We start from the raw sequence: 17186 nt of genomic DNA on the forward strand, positions 1-17186 counted from the left end.
ATTCTTGGCATGAGACATATCCGACTCAGTATCCTACTAAGCAATAGTCAACTTAGCATAACTTGATCAAGCAGAATCCGACTAAGTACAATCTGAGTGAGCCATAAGCTAAGCTTTACAAAATACTTTAGTGTCAACATCTTGAGGGATAGCTAAAGGAGCCTCATCACCAAGTGTTTTTGTTATATTCAAGACTAGTAGATATAGTAGTATAGTCAAGCTCAATGGAACGAACTATCAAGGTTGGAAGTTGAGAATGGAACCCTACCTCAAGTAGCTTAAACTATGGAAGGTGGTCTCATGCAATGTGCCCATGCCATTCTAAACATGCAAGGAAAGGAGACATGTGGTTCTTATGAAGAGACTGTCAAAGCCTAGAATGTCAAAGAGATAAAACAACAAACTGAATCACCATCCATTGTACAAATTGTTAAATTGAGTTGGCTATGGCCATGATCATTGCTCACAACATTTGGAAGTTCTTTGCAAAGAGCTATGAGCACATCAATCTGATGTAGCAAGTCTCCCTTGATCTGGCAAGCCCTTCTAGATGAGTCGAGGAGTGTCAATCCCTGAGATACTACAAGCAATGCTCCTATTAGTGGCTCTATCATAACCTTAGAGAGGATTTATCACTATCCAGGCCACTGTGGGGAATCTACAATTCCAAAGCCCAATGTCCAAGGTCCAACAAGAGGAGACACTACGAGAGAGAAAACCAAATCTATGGCATTAGTTACAATTGCAAAGCTAGTTTCATTTCATCATCATGGCAAGAATGTGGCAATCATCAAACCAGATATGGCAGCAACCATAGCCATAACAAACGTTACCTAAGATTAGCTCCCAATCACAAACCAAACAAACAAGTTTGATGCGAGGTTGAATGTAGCAATTGCGAAAATATTTTGGGCATCTAGCAAAATATTGCCACCCCAAGAAACAACAACTAGATAATACCCCACATACAACCACCCTCATTACGCAAAACATAGGCCCACATTGTTCTACACTCTATTCTCATGGATATCACCCCCAAGATCGAGCCCAAGCTCATTATACTAAAGTTTCTTCATATAATGGAGCCACACACTATGTTGCAACTTATTGCTACTAGTATATATGGTAGCTCTTTAAGCTCTAGAAGTACATGTTATTTGGATACCAAAGATACCCATTATATGACATTTATCTTTTATGGTCTCAAAGATGTCACCTTTCTGGATTGACATCTTGAGGTACACCTTGGAGTTAATAGAATTCAAATGGCCAAGGATTATGGCAGTTTAGAAAGGTACGTACAGGATTGCAACCGCGGAAACCAGTTTCACACATATGACACTATATACATTGTTGTGGTTGCTCCCACATACCAAATAGCATAAAAAATGAGGTGAATATTTGAATTTGACATTATATATGTATCATGGTACACCACCGCCTTCCATGTGAGCCATGGCCAAGGAGTTCAAGCTAGACTCAACATAAGTTCTCCAAGTTGTGTGCTCAAGTTGTGGGCACTTTAGGCTCTCTGGATAGATACAATTCCCTAACATCTTAGTGAAGGTATGCAAGTTTGTTGTCGTATAACGACCTACACATGACGATTGTACCTTGAGGCTTCTCAACATCCCATCTTAAATAAGCCTTAATTAAGTTTTCTTAATAGATAGTACTACGACGAAAATGCATACGGTTTAACATACCCTCCTTCTCAAGTGCAAAAAGATCCCTAATGAATTTTACTTCAACAAATTTTTCTAACACTGGCATCAAATTGATGTCAATGTCGCGATTCCCAATCCCAATTAGAATGGAAAGCTCAAGCTCCTTCACCTTCTTTGAAGTTGATCCCTGTTGCAAATGCTTCAATATTTGACCATGGGCTTTCACCATTTCCAGATATTGTTGCTTACAATTTCCTTATGTATTAATTATGGGTTCATCATCTCACACACGACGCAAAAAATTCAAGTAAATAAAAAATTAGCACATTGCACACATAGAAATTAAGTATAATTACTCTCATTAACAAATTTAAGGCCTTACCCATGCGAGCTCTCTTCTTTGCATGTTGCACATTGCGCGGAGGAGACGAAGATTGTAGAGTAGTGTTAGTAATTATGAATAATGCTTAGGATTTCACCACAAAGTAGTGATCTTAGCCAAATAACATCCCAATGCTAAGATTAGGAAGAATCTAAATCCCAACATGGCTATGTGATTAGTGTTATTAGATGCTTATCTACATTTATACTTGTGTGTAAATAGCTTTTCTCAAAAAAAAAAAAAAAAAAAAGTTTACAAACTCGAAGTTTATGTGGCTCTTGGTCAAAAAGAGTTGAATGCAAGGTGGATAGGTTCTGGAAAAGCTTAGTACTTGACGCTTCTTTTAACTTTATCAACAAAGACCAATGAGAAGTCTTTTGCTCACGAAAATACAAAATCTTACGAATTTGGGAAGATCCATTTCGCTTAAGTCAAATTTATCGAAGACCTTAGATCTATGCATGGTGAAGGTCACATGTGGTAGAGAGTTAGGCACACACAGTTCTCTCGCATTTGTGAAGGGAATGTGGCCTATTTCTTTGCGCAAGTCGAATTACTGCTTTTACGATATGCGTAGGGAAGGTGGTTGTGGGAGAAAGGTGTCGTGCCAAGCATTGCTGTGGTCAGATTCCTGTGGGGGTGGGTTGTTGAGGGCTTGTGGGAGAAATGTTTCATTCTTGGTAGTGCTTTGCTTAATTTGTCGACGTGGACATCAAGCTAGGCAGCTTGGGTGTGTCGGGTTTGTTGAACCTTGGGTGTGTTGAGGCCTAGGAGTTCTATGGGGAGTAAATCTAGGGCACGAGAGCGGCAACACCAAGAGGATCAAGAGCAAAGTATTGTAGGCGATAGTTCTCAAGGAGTGACATTAGGAGGAATCTTCAAATTATTGACTTTTTTTAAAAAGAAGAGCGAGTAGGTAGCATGTTAGGCTGGGTTTAGATGAAGCAGAGGTAGGGGAAGGTACAGGGGCGTGGATCCTTTGTGGATAGCAGCCATTGGGCGAGAGAAATTATTGCCTTTGCTAGCCCATGGTGAGACCCATCTCTTAAAAGACTCACTTTCCTTTTTATGTCTTCCACTCACATGTGTGAGTATTGCCCAAAAAATAAAAGACTCACTTTTATTTTTTACGAGGGCACACTTTACAATTCCTAAAATTTCAAGTCCGAGAACATCTACGGACCCGTTGGCAGGCCAAACAGAGAGGTCCATTAAAGGTGGGCCTCGGCATAATTTCATTTGGTTTAAAAATGTGTGAGAGAGAGAGAGAGCGCACATGGGACGTTCAGTTGTGCGTCCGTTGGCTTCATGAACGTATCTTACCGGTCAGGACATTGCGCACATGAGCTGCTTCGGCCAGCAATCGTTACCGGCTGACGTCTGCTGACGGGATGGGGGGGGGGGGGGCCTCCATTGCGGCCACAACGGTGGCTAGCCGTTTCTATACGCACAGGGGCGTGGTGGGCCTTGCTGTGTTGGACTGCGCTTTTTCACCGGACGTCCCTCGTGAACGTGGCATGTGCGCACCATAAGAGAGAGAGAGAGAGAGAAGAGAGAGAGAGAGAGAGAGAGAGAGAGAGATTGATTGATTGATTGTGCAGGCAATGAATGATTTAAAGAAAGGGCTGGGGAGACAAAGCGTTCCTTGCCATTGACAATGTGTGGGACAATAGCTTGTCTGAATCCGATCAGTTTCCAAGCTTTGATTACGCTAAGCAGATAATGGACATGAAATGCATGCCAGGAACCAAAATAATGGTGACCAGCAGGAGTAAGGACGTTGTGAGAACACTGCTTGAGAGTAGAGTACTGTCAATGACGGTGGGAGGAAGTATTGAAGGAACTTCCAGTACTATTAGTGTAGTTCCTGTTCCTAGTCTGACCGACGAGGAAGCTATACAGGCGCTCAGATCTTACTGTTGCGACGCGTCTTTCTTCATCGCCGACGAGGACTTGCGGAAGATCGCCCTTAATTTCTGGTTTTTTGAAGAGCAATGTCATCCTCTGTGTCTCAAGCTCCAGGGAGCGGCGCTTCGGCAAGTTATACGTCAGGGTCCAGATAAATTCAATTCTCAGCAATGGATCACTGACCCGTAGAGGAGTAATAAGTATAGTGAGGGGGCCGTTTTGAAATCTGTGGAGAAAAGCTTAGATGCAGTGCCCTCTCCCCTTATAAACCTCTTTATTGACCTGACCACATTAATTGAAAGTGCTTACGATGATGGTGATTGGTTTGCTTATCCAGCGTGGACCTTCGTGCGGCTTCACTATGATGACTACACAGCGGATAGGATGCATGAAGAGGTAATATAAGTATTGTGCTCTCTAGCCTCTTTAGTAAGCACCATGGTACCTTCAGTGTACTCTGCAGTTATGGCGTCCAGCTTTTAATGCAGTTCTTAACGTGCAGGTGCGTCTGCTGGAATATCATGGTCTTTTGGAGGTGGTTCATCATGATGGTTTGCAGCCCCGGCTAGTGATTCATGACTTGCTCAAGCGTGTTGCCAAATCTAGAGTTACCAATCATGTGGATGCTCTTGTGAACTCTGCTATTAGAATACATTCCTCAATTGGTATGGGCTTGCCACATTTCACGACAGATGAACTATGGAAGAAGAAGCATGTCGTGGCGCAGCTCCCGGAAGAAGAAGCACGTCACATGGAAATTATACTCTCAGCATGAACTAAAAGAAGCGGGTCGGCTGATCAGGTACGATATTTGAAGCTTGGAATAAAAAGACTATCCCCGCGTGGCTCTATGAGTTTAATGGGAGCAGAGGGGCCTACAGCTGGGGATAAACATGAAGGCTCTCCGTGTCTTGGAACTGAATCACCTGGAAGCTATTGAGGAGATAACGGGTTGGGAAGGGACTCCGAACCTCGTGTGGCTGATCTTCGAATCCTTGAAAGGTTTGAGAAGTCTGGGGCCTTCATGTGTGTTGGGCTGCTTAAAGAGGCTGGAGAAGTTGCATCTCCTTCATTGTAATAATCTGGAAGTGCAGAGTGTAGCGGGACGTTATAAGGGCCGGTCGACGTGCCTTGTCGAAGCCGGCCATCCCTTGCCACATGAGCTTCAGGAACTCTCAATCTATGGAAATCTGCATTTGGAGGAGGTGGGACCATTGCCTGACGCTTGTCCTGCCCTGAGAAAGTTACAACTACAGTCATGCTCGAAGCTAAAGCACATCCCAGACCTTAATTCACTAAGCAGGTTACTCACTCTTGATCTTTGTCAATGCAACGGGCTGAGGACTGTGGAGGGAAGCTTTTCCTGTCTCACAGCTTTAAGAAAGGCGCTGGGCTTGAGTTATTGTGGCAATCTAGAGAGCATTGATACTGGTGGATGCTCTTCCTTGACATATTTGAGCAGATCAGCAGAGCAGCAAATTAGTGCGAGCACGCAGCAGCTTGAAGCGATGGAGGAGTCGTCTGGCTTCGTCCTGCCCTTCTTGGGACGACGTAACAGACACAATCTTGAGTAAGTGTTCATGAGTTGCTAATATTGTTGTCAGCAAGCTTGATAAGCATGAATATATCCCTCGACCACTGTACTATTCCAATTACGTCGCGATTAATTCATGCAGGGATTCTCCTTTTGTGCATCTGCGAGACCTCAGACTTGGCCGCCTGCAAGTCTGGAAATGTCAATCAGTGCTTGGATCTAAGCAGTCTGCCGCTTCTTTATAAGCTGGACTTGAGAGGTTTGGCGGGGGTGCGAAAGCTGACCCTCTCGAGTACCCTGCGCAACTTGCGTGTGGAAGGTTTTCTTCCTTGGAAGAGATCAGTCCGCCCAACGAAATCGAGATAGGAAAGTGCTCAACTAATTATCAATTTATTGTGCATGATGACTCATCATGCATTGTCATCATCTATCTGATCATGTTTATAAACGAGACTAGTGTTGTTAATTAATAATATTCTACTGTGCAGGTAAAAGGCAAGTGCCGTTTCCTTTATTTGACTGACTGCACTTCATTCACAGATCTTTCGGCTCTAGCTACCCTTACAAACTTGTTCAACCTTGATTTGACCAAGTGCACTTCATTGACAAATGTGTCGGCTCTGGCTACCCTTACAAACTTGCGAAGACTTGATTTGAGTAGGTGCACTTCATTGACAGATGCGTCAGCTCTGGCTACCCTTACAAACTTGCGAAGACTTCATTTGAGTAGGTGCACTTCATTGACAGATGTGTCGGCTCTGGCTATCCTTACAAACTTGAAAATACTTGATTTGAGCGAGTGCACTTCATTGACAGATGTGTCGGCTCTGGCTACCCTTACAAACTTGGAAAGACTTCATTTGAGTAGGTGCACTTCATTGACAGATGTGTCGGCTCTGGCTACCCTTACAAACTTGAGCAACCTTCATTTGATAAAGTGCACTTCATTGACAGATGTGTCGGCTTTGGCTACCCTTATAAACTTGAGCAACCTTCATTTGATAAAGTGCACTTCGTTGACAGATGTGTCGGCTCTGGCTACCCTTACAAACTTGGAAAGACTTGATTTGAGTAGGTGCACTTCATTCACAGATGTGTCGGCTCTGGCTACCCTTACAAACTTGAAAATACTTCATTTGAGTAGGTGCACTTCATTGACAGATGTGTCGGCTCTGGCTATCCATACAAACTTGAGCTACCTTGATTTGATCGAGTGCACTTCATTGACAGATGTGTCGGCTCTGGCTACCCTTACAAACTTGAGCTACCTTAGTTTGATCGAGTGCACTTCATTGACAGATGTGTCGGCTCTGGCTACCCTTACAAACTTGAGCAACCTTGATTTGATCGAGTGCACTTCATTGACAGATGTGTCGGCTTTGGCTACCCTTACAAACTTGAGCTACCTTGATTTGATCAAGTGCACTTCATTGACAGATGTGTCAACTCTGGCTACCCTTACAAATTTGGAAAGACTTGATTTGAGTAGGTGCACTTCATTCACAGATGTGTCGGCTCTGGCTACCCTTACAAACTTGAAAATACTTGATTTGAGTAGGTGCACTTCATTGAAAGATGTGTCGGCTCTGGCTATCCTTACAAACTTGAGCTACCTTGATTTGATCGAGTGCACTTCATTGACAGATGTGTCGGCTCTGGCTACCCTTACAAACTTGGAAACACTTCGTTTGCATGGTGAACTTCCTTAACAAATGTGTCGGCTCTGAAGGTAGTCTTCAATCGATCGTCAATCCCTATCGAATATTGAAAGTAGCCAGAAAAACCATCCATGATTGGCTACCCTTATAAACTTGGAAATACTTTATTAGAGTGGGTGCACTTCAGTTACAGATGTGTCGGTTGTGGCTACCCTTGCAAACTTGACATGTAAATTTTATTGGTGGTGCACTTCATTGACAAACTTGCAAAACTTTAGTTGAGTGGGTGTACTTCATTGACAGATGTGTCGGTGCACTCTCTTGAAGAGCTTCTATGTCCGAAGCCTTATTCCGTAATAATATACATTGATGTATTTTGTTAGAAGTTATTCATGAACACTTGTTAGAGATGATGCTCTCTGAAAGGGTGTGCACGAGAGAACTCGTGCAAGGGGAAAGTTTTGTAGCTTGAAACAATGGAAGCTACCGCAATGGCATCTTCACACACATGATATCTATCATCTCCCTCAAATTCGGTCTTCCCTTCTCTTTCTCGAATTCAATAGGAAAGCTATATGTTTATTTAAAAATATAAAATCATTTGATATGGGATATGGTTTGTGATTGAATGGTGGAATCTTATTAAAACTAGTGGTTCCTCACTGGCCTACCAGTCGGTTTGCTCCCCACCATTAGCTTCGACAAGATTGTGGACATCGAGAGATACCCCCCAATGTGTGCATGCACGTGCACGCGTGCGGACACACATCTGGATAGAGAACTCTACCAAAAGATCAACAAAATAGTGAGATGCCAGAATTTGAGAGAGAGAGAGAGAGAGAGAACAAATAAGTAGTGAATAAAGATAATTTCTTTTGGCATGCTAAAGGTCGTTCAAATTTGTTACATGTGTTTCTTTAAAAATTTGAACGACTCTTGGTTGGATTTGCATTGTAGCATGGCTCTTGGTTGGATTTGCATTTCATAGCCAAGAGTGTTGGTGTAGGTTCTCCACTTCTCAACAAGCTTGGAGAAGGAGATGGAGCTCTTGCACTTTGCACTCCACACAATGAGAGAATGTGTGTGTGTGTGGGAGAGTATACCCCCTCTCAAGCTTAGTCCACCCCCCCCCCCCCCCCCCCTCTCTCTCTCTCTCTCTCTCTCTCTCATATTATTTAACTATATCATTTGGACACGTTTCCTCTTTTTCCTCTTTGAGAGAAAGAACGTAATTATTTATTTTTATGCATCTAAATTCTCATTGGACCCCTTTAAAGCCTATGCAATAGGATTCAAGCACATCATGAGAGCCACATGTGGAGGATTTTGACATGTGTCTTTTATGCTTCTTAAGTCATTTAGTTTGAATCGAACACTTCAAGCCTTAGTCAATCAAGCATGGAAATACTATATGCCTTTTGACAGTTTATCTTTGAATTGAAGTGAGTTTATCTTTGAATTGAACACTTCAAGAACCTTAGTTATTTAAGCATGAGAATCACCTCAAGCTTAGGCAAGGTTCCCACAAACACTTTAAGCACTTGAGCTAGCAAGCCGACAAGCACCTCATGCTTGGGTATGATTCCCACCTCAAGGTCAGCCCTAGCTTGCCTAAGGTCAAATGACTTTTTAACACTAACTTTTGGAGGTCTTTATTGAAGCTTACCCTAAGGTCTTTTAAGATCCATTAGATGCATGTTGCCCTTTGATAGACTACCTCCTTTTGGACCCCTATTGAGATGTAACCATCTCTCCTCTTGGTCCTCCTCTTGGTCCGTTGTTGCTGAGGTAGATCTAGAAGCACTTACTACACATTGCTCTTTGGTAGATCGTCTCCTTTTGTACCCCTATTGAGATGCAACCATTTCTTCTTTTGGTCCCCTATTGAGATAGGTTTAGAAGCACGTATCTATATCCTAACTCTTGTTCCCCTTTTATATTTCCATATTAATTAAACAATTTAATATGAGAAAATCATTTGGTAAACTTAGATATTATATTTTATGACACTTATATAACTCAGGGTATTCACAGCACCCCTGGCCTGTCAAAAACACCTTCAAAAAAACAATTTACATTAGCAGGGCCTCGCCTGCATTTCATCCAACGCACACAGGCTCTGCACAATCTCTAGACAGTGATCACATGGATCTTTCCCATGTCTCGCACTTCCACAACCCAACACCTCTCTCTCTTTCTCTCTCACACACAGAGGGGGACCAAGGAGGCGCACACGCTCATACACACCGGCACCACACACCCTGGAGACAAGCAAAGAAGAAAGGGGGAAAATGCGACGCTAAAATCAGTAATGAAATCTTCTCCTTCAAAGGAAAACACCACGTACAAACTCTATAAACCGTGCTCTATGCTGCACCATGGCCATCGCCGCTTCATACAGCGGGACACACACCTCCCTCGCCACTCAAATCCGTTGGCCCACACCTCGACGTGAAATTCACCATTGGCTTCACTTTGGCAGCAGCTTTTCCTCTTGGTAGCCCTCGATGGCTCCTTCTTCTGCAAGGCCCTCGCCATTTTGAGCCATTTCATAGACCATGAGTGTCAACTTTGACCGCCGAACGTACGAAGATTCTCTCTTTCCTCCTTCTCAATTCTCTCCTCCAAGCAAGAAAAAAAAACCTGCCTTCTCGTTTTTTCTCAAAAAACCACTGCTCTTCTTTCTTTCACTTCACCTCCTCGTGCAACAAGGGGAAAAAAAAAACTTATTTTTTGAGCCATAGCGCGGGGAGCTATTGCCTCCTCAATTCAAGTATTTTCTTTTCCCCTCTTTCTTCCCTCCTTGGCCTATTGAACTTAACGTTTTTATCCTCAACCCCTCCAAACCCACCTTTTCCTTTTGGATTTATAACCAAGAGACTCTTAAACATGGGCCCTCCACACCGTCGCTGTTCGAACACGGTTGTACCTATCACATAATGTTTTCCGATCACACCACATAAGAGCTCCACCGATCGGCCCTGAAATCCCCGCGCTTCTCCACAACTTTGCACCATGGCTTCGGACATCCCGTTCAAGAAAAGGAAAAAAAAAATCTGATCCTTTCTCACCGTAACCACTTGCCAATTGGGATTGGATGTATCTAGGTGTCCATGACTTCGATCCGCAAGCCTCAAATTTTGGCTCACTCTCCACATTGCATGCAACATTCCAAAACCTTAGCGAGCTCAAAAATATCCTTGTCAGCACGCCTATCAACGCGGCTCGGTGAACACATACCCGACCCCGACAAATATTCCACAGGCCATAAATTGCCCGTCTGATCTTTGAATGGAAATCCGAAAAGACCGGCATGCTTACCAGCTCAAGCACTTCATGCCTATCCATTCATATCACCTTAGGCCACCTGTCGCCACCTGCCCTGTTCGTCTGGGATTTGCAAAGCATTCTAACTTTGAACTTTAATATCTTTCACCACGGGGCTCCGTTTGACGAGCCGTCCGGACCAACTTGCACAACATCTAGAAGACCATATTCTAGAGCACAAATCAACATCTCGGGCACCTTTACCTGTCACCCTAACCGGACCATTTTGGAGCCCTTTTGACAAAAAAAAACCACATTAGACATACACTTCCACTATCATTTGCCTACCCAAGTCCTCCTCATTGGCCTTAGCCCTTTGTCCTGCACATGCTAGCACCCATAGCTTGGCATATAGCACTTCCCTGCACATACTAACTTTGGATGCACTATCATTGCCCACCCCCTAGTTGAACACGTACGTTCAACCACACATAGGCTTATTGAACTAAAAAATTGCAACTCCAAACGGACAACCGAAAGCACTCCAAAACCACAACCATATGTACAAAAGATATCTTCTCTTACCCACCACACTTGCTCAAGTGGGTTGCCCAACCCCCTGCATTACAACATGGTTACCACCTGGGTCGAACACTTGGCTTTGGTCTCACCCATCCACTTGCAACAACCACTCATAATGCTACATACAAGTGCACAACCAATCATCCACATAATGTTTCCTTGGGATACTTCCACTGCTCCCAGCATTCATTGGCATACTGTCCATTTCCAAAAAAAACACCACCGAATGCATCACCACTTCCATCAGAGTACTTGCTCGACAGCCCACTGTACAACCGCACTTACCAGCATCCCCTTCAACCACCACACACAAACTTTCGTAAGAAGCCTGGACACAACCTGGAAATCCACATCCTTTGCCATAGAGCGTACCTGTAGCATTGGAAGCACTTCTATCTTTGGCTCCATGTTTGCCCTCTCACTTGCAAAGCACTCAATTCCAGCATCATCAAGATCTCCCTTATCAATCGGCCCTTCAAGGTCTATCAACACCACTTGCCTGTCGGCTTCAATTACATTCCCTTCAAGCATCTCTTCTACTGCTGCATCCTGCTCCATCAAGGAAGAGAGAATCTCGTTCTCTACCGCATTATCCTCGTCTTTGTCTATAGGCAAGGTTTCTCCATCCCTTCTTGAAAAGCTTTGCACCTATTGTACGCACATCACCTTGACTTGCATATCATCACCTGTAGGCTTGGGATCCTCCACTTGGTCTCAACTGAACATAGCGGTTTGCATTGCTCCTTTCTCCTTCACTGTATCTCCACCCACTTGCAAGAGATCAAACTCATCATACCTTGACTGAGACAACTTGGTCTCCCAACTTGTGTCAACATCCATAGAGCTACTTTCACATGGGTCAACCTCGTCCTCTGTCTGAAGCTCAGGAAACTCTCCTAGCTTCATCGTTTCAATTTCATGTGCAAACTGCACTCTTTGACCTCTACCACACTTTAATGGAGCTTCACCATCCACACCTTGACTTGGCAGCACATCCTTTGCCCAATTTGGAATCACATGTGCATCCTCCACAATTGGAGCCACCCTAACTGGCATTCTCGACGGAAGAACCACCCTGCCTCTCTGTAGCCACGGAACCCTTGTTCCTCTTGCACATAAACCTCCCATTGCACTAATATTGTCTTGGCTACCACCACATCAACCTGCTTTGGCATCACAACACCTGACAACCCCTTCGTAGCTTGGCACTTCTTGAGAATCTTCCTAGTATGCCCTTTTTTGAGAGCCACCACCTCTTCATTATTATGACACCGGGCCATCAATCTTCACCTTGTCTCTTACTTCTTCATGCAGGCAATCCAAAAACTTGCTCAATTTTAAAAACCCAACAGTCTTAGCAGCAGTTCCGTTATTAGCTTTCCCCAAAGGTCCTCCAATTCCCATAAAAATTCTTGAAAATCCCCTTCCAAGCCCTGTTTTAACATGTCCAGCTTTCGCTTCACCTCGTCCAGTTGCACATCGACTACGAACTTGCTTTAGAAAGCTGCTTCCAATGCTTCATGATCGGTCTTCACCTCTTCGCACAGACCATCGTACCACCTCCTCGCTTTTCCACGAACCAGGAGCGGGAACACTTGCACTACGCCCTCTTCCCTCGATACACTGCTCTCCAACAGAAACAAACCGTAGTCCTGGAGCCAGGTTTCTGCATCTTCAGCACCTATAAAAATTGGAAATTCTGTCCACTCCATATCTAGCAGTACCTGCTCTTCAAAGGCCACACCTTTGGCATTAAAAAATCCATTGTTTTGTCTTCAAAAAGGAGCATCAGTGTGCTCCTCCGTGGGGGCATCAAAAGATGGAGTGGGGGAATGGGAACACACCCGACACACATGCAATGGCCCCTATATAACTCAGGGTAGTCACAGCAACCCTGTCCTCTTGAAAACACCTTCATAAAAAACAATTTACACTACCAGGGCCTCGCCTGTACTTTACCCAACGCACACACACGCTCTGCACAATCTCTAAACAGCGATCACACTGATCTTGCCTACTTCTCGCGCTTCCACAACCCAACACCTCTCTCTCTTTCTCTATCACACATAGAGGGGGCCCGGGGTCGTACACGCTCGAACACACCGGTACCACACACCTTGGAGACGAGCAAACTAGAAAGGGGGGAAAGACAATGCCAAAACTAGTAATGAAAGCTTCTCCTTCAAAGGAAAACACCATGTACAAACTCCATAAACTGTGCTCTAGGATGCACCATGGCCATCGCCGCTTCATACAGAGGGGCACACACCTCCCTTGCCACTCAAATTTGTCAGCCCACACCTTGACATGAAATTCACCATTGGCTTCACTTCGGCATCAGCTTTTCCTCTTAGCATCCCTCGGTGGCTCTTGCTTCTGCAAGGCGCTTGCACTTCCGAGCCATTTCACGGACCATGCATGTCGAATTTGACCACGGAACGCACGAAGATTCTCTCTTTCCTCCTTCTCAATTCCCTCCTCCAAGCAAGAAGAAAAAACCTCCCTTCTCCTTTTTTTTTTTGAAAAACCGCTGCTCTTCTTTCTTTCAGTTCACCTCCTCCTTCAGCAAGGAAAACAAAGACTTTGTTTTTGAGCCATAGTGTCGGGAACTATTGCCTCCTCAATTCAAATCTTTTCTTTTTCCCTCTTTCTTCCCTCCTTGGCCTATTGAACTTAACGTTTTTATCCTCAATCCCTCCAGCCCACCTTTTCCTTTTTGATCTATGGGCCCTCCACACGATCAATATTCGGATACGATTGTACCTGTCGCATAAATTTTTTCGATCACACCACATAACCACATAAGAGCTCCACCTCTACCGGCCCTATAAATCCTTGCACTTCTCCACAATTCCGCATCATGGCTTTGGACAATCCGTTCAAGAAACAAAAGAAAACATCCGATCCCTTCTTGTCGTAACCGCCTGCCAACTAGGATTGGATGTATTTAGGTGTCCATGACTTCGCTCGGCGAGCCGCAAATTTTGACTGACTCCCCATGTTGCATGCAACTTTCAAAACCTTGGCAAACTCAAAAATATCCTTGTCAGTATGCCTATCAATGCAACTCGGTGAGCACATACCCGACCCCCGACAAATATTCCACAGGCCATAACTTGCTCGTCTGAGCTCCGAATGGCAATCTTAAAAGACCGACATTTTTCCCAGCTCAAGCACTTCATGCTTATCCATCCATATCACCGCAAGCCACCTGTCCCCACCTGCCCTATTCATCTGGGATTTGCAAAGCATTTTAACTTTGAACTTCAATATCTTTCACCACGGGGCTTCGTTTAACGAGCCGTTCTGGACCAACTTGCACAACATCTAGAAGACCATATTCTAGAGCACCAACTCAACATCTCAAGCACCTTTGCCTGTCAACCCCACTCGACCATTTTAAAGCCTTTTTTACCAAAAAAATCGTATTAGACATACACTTCCACTATCATTTTCCTACCCAAGGCCTCCTCACTGGCCTTAGCCATTTGTTCTGCACGTGTTAGCACCCATAGCTTGGCATAGAGCACTTCCCTGCACAGACCAACTTTGGCTGCACCAACGGTTATTATAGTCTCTGACTTTACCGATTTAAGGTTTGCAGGCCCAATTCACAAGAAAAATTATATCTATATATTTCATTTTAGGATCACAAACACTTTAGAATGATAGCTCACATGAGAGTAAACTACGACCCAGAGAATCATACAAGGATTTTAGAGTAGATTAAGTTTTACCTAAAAGACCATACTCCAAAAAATGCCTTAGCAGTTAGAACTCGATCTTTTTTGGCAAGAAAGGCCAAATTTTGTGTGGCCCACTGCCATAAGTAATCATAGCCTTACTAACATTTTCGTATATTGCAGACCCTTGCTCTTTCACAAGGCCTAGAACTATTTTCTGAACCCCTCTCTGTGGCAACATCTCTTGTCCTCAGATGTATTGCCAGCATGGATGTGTCTCAACTAATATATGATTTGGCTCTTACTACAATCAAAAATCTGTCTATTTTGCACATATTATCTTTTAAGGATTGGGTTAGGATTCTAGCTACCTTGGACAACGACATAGCCCAGCTACCTATACTCTCTATATAATATCAACAAGAGCTTGCCCTTTTCTCCTCCTCTGGGGCTGAATCATCTAAATTTTTGAAAAGATTATGCGGCCTCAATCCTTCTTTTAACATCACACTGGCTGCTCCAACTATCCCTTAGACAGGTGGTATCTTTTATAGAGATAGTGCAGCTCTTGAAGCTGTCAGGAATTTTAGAGTAATCTTTGCTCCCTTAGTGACTCTAACCTTTTAGAAATGGTACAAAAAATATCCAAGGTTTTCCCTTTCTTACTTGTTAGACAAATTGAAATTGAATCTTTTGGGGTGGACCATCAGCTCTGGGTCCTACCTAACAAAGCATTTTTAGCACGAATTTTTAGTGAAACTTGGGTGTACCTAGCTAATCTTCCTGCCTCTACTATGAGGACATTTCTTAGACAAAGGGGAACTCATCAATGCCCTTTCAGTACAAGCCTCTACATTCGTACAAAGGGGAACATGGAGTTTGCCAAAAGTAATCCAGATTTCTACACAGGATCCATTTGGAATGTTTTTCGACCCTATGTTAAGTGTGCTTATTTCTTGACCCTAAAGCTTCTTGTCAATCCAACATCATGTGGTTTGATCATGCTATTTTGTTTATCCTCAGCCATATGGACCTACTCTTTCCCGAAAAACCGGTGGACTTTCATCTCTCCCTTATTTGTTCTTGGTTAGGAGGCTAAGCTAAACAAATAGTGATTGCTCAAATTGCTTTCAACTTCTTTTGTGGGCTAATGCTGGATATCCTGAAGGAACTAAAGTCTGAGGAACCTGGGATTTATCTAACCACTTATGCTAACTATAAAGGAGTGAAGATTATCACTCGCCTACTCAAGCCTTGTATTGAAGACGATGACTCCTCCTCACTAAAAAGACCTAATTCTCTTACTACTCCCAACTCATTTACTTCATTTCTGACACCTAGCTCTTCCTCTAATTTTAATCGAGGGAAATCTCGTAGTTACACTAGAGGAAGAGGCAAAAACACCCCAATCAGGCACTTTCTTGACTTATATTCACTGATGAATATGCAGGTTGCTGTGAGCCCATGTGGAAGGAGGTATCTCAACAAAAAAACTCCTCGCAAAGATTATATTTACAAACACTGTCTTTTTTAGAATGAGCTTCTCGATTGGAAACACCCTAAGACACTTTTTTGTGAGTGTACTTATTGGATAGTATCAACAACCTATTAAATATTTGGTCTACTGTGATGATTTTTTTTTACACAACTCCATTCCTGAATGTGTTTGTAACAAATTTATCACATTTTGCAAAGACTTTGATACGTTTGGTATGCATGTCTGCACTTGTGATCTTAGCATAATTGAAAATACTACAGGTCAAAAAATCATGGCTAAAGGGCTTAATCACATACCTAACTTTCCCAAAAACCCATATCTCACTTTATTAGCTTTACTTAGCTGCTCAACTGACCTTGTCAGTTCTCTTTGACTGGAGAAGAAAGTCCTACACTGGACTTAGGAAAACTCGTGGGAAAATGTATTTTCCAAAAAATCTCACACATACCTAGTAAATGGCTTTCTACAGAAAGCTCTTGGATTACACCACAACTGGCTCTTGAATTTCAAAAACTTGCAAAACATTGGTTTGTAGTAGAACTGGATAAAAGCCCTAATTGTCCAACTCTTATTTGCAAAACTTGGCTTGGAGAGCAGCTCATTCTCGGGTATCTGCGAGGGAATTCACAATACTTAACACATCCCTTTATGAGGTTGCCAATAATATTTCAAGGCACTTAGAAAATTTGGGTTATTCTCTTCAAGATACCAAACTTCCAGTACTTTTTCCCACCTATAAAAATCATAAACATAAATTCAAATGGATTTTTGATGCTTCGAATAGCATCTTTACCGATGTTACCAAAGATATTACCCTGTGTCTTGACCTTATACTAGCAGAGTTTGAATAGGTCTACGTTTCCAAGCAAAAAATCTACTATAACCAACCCTTTTTGGTTAGTAAAAAACTCCACAGAGGCTACTCTTAACCTCCCTAAAGATTTTTCATCTTTTTCCAGTAGATATTACTCAATGCTATGAGAATATTCCCTTAGAAGGGTACCTAT

The 17186-nt window shown here is 43.2% G+C and overlaps 2 protein-coding genes across 2 annotated transcripts; both read left to right on the forward strand.

Annotated features, from left to right (window-relative positions):
* Window positions 1-4148: 4148 nt before the first annotated feature.
* On the forward strand, window positions 4149-5984 carry LOC147459149 (uncharacterized). The gene is made up of 3 exons (XM_086510481.1): window positions 4149-4353; window positions 4460-5527; window positions 5634-5984. The coding sequence occupies exons 2-3, from the start codon at window positions 4851-4853 to the stop codon at window positions 5734-5736; spliced, it is 780 nt and encodes a 259-aa protein (XP_086366607.1). The 5' UTR covers window positions 4149-4353; window positions 4460-4850; the 3' UTR covers window positions 5737-5984.
* LOC147459150 (uncharacterized) lies at window positions 5971-7812 on the forward strand (the record flags this gene model as incomplete). Its single annotated transcript, XM_086511556.1, has 2 exons — window positions 5971-6217; window positions 6308-7812. Coding segments are annotated over 2 exons (1140 nt in total), but the record flags the coding sequence as incomplete, so codon positions are not given.
* Between the last annotated feature and the right edge of the window lie 9374 nt (window positions 7813-17186).

The sequence above is a fragment of the Adiantum capillus-veneris genome, chromosome 4 (genome assembly GCF_014529385.1).
Source record: "Adiantum capillus-veneris isolate H3 chromosome 4, ASM1452938v2, whole genome shotgun sequence".
Lineage (NCBI taxonomy): Eukaryota > Viridiplantae > Streptophyta > Polypodiopsida > Polypodiales > Pteridaceae > Adiantum > Adiantum capillus-veneris.

Coding starts and splice junctions, on each gene's coding strand:
- LOC147459149 (XM_086510481.1), top strand. CDS start 4,851: ATGAAGGCTCTCCGTGTCTTGGAACTGAATCACCTGGAAGCTATTGAG. Junction 5,528..5,633: donor CGTAACAGACACAATCTTGA/GTAAGTGTTCAT, acceptor TAATTCATGCAG/GGATTCTCCTTTTGTGCATC.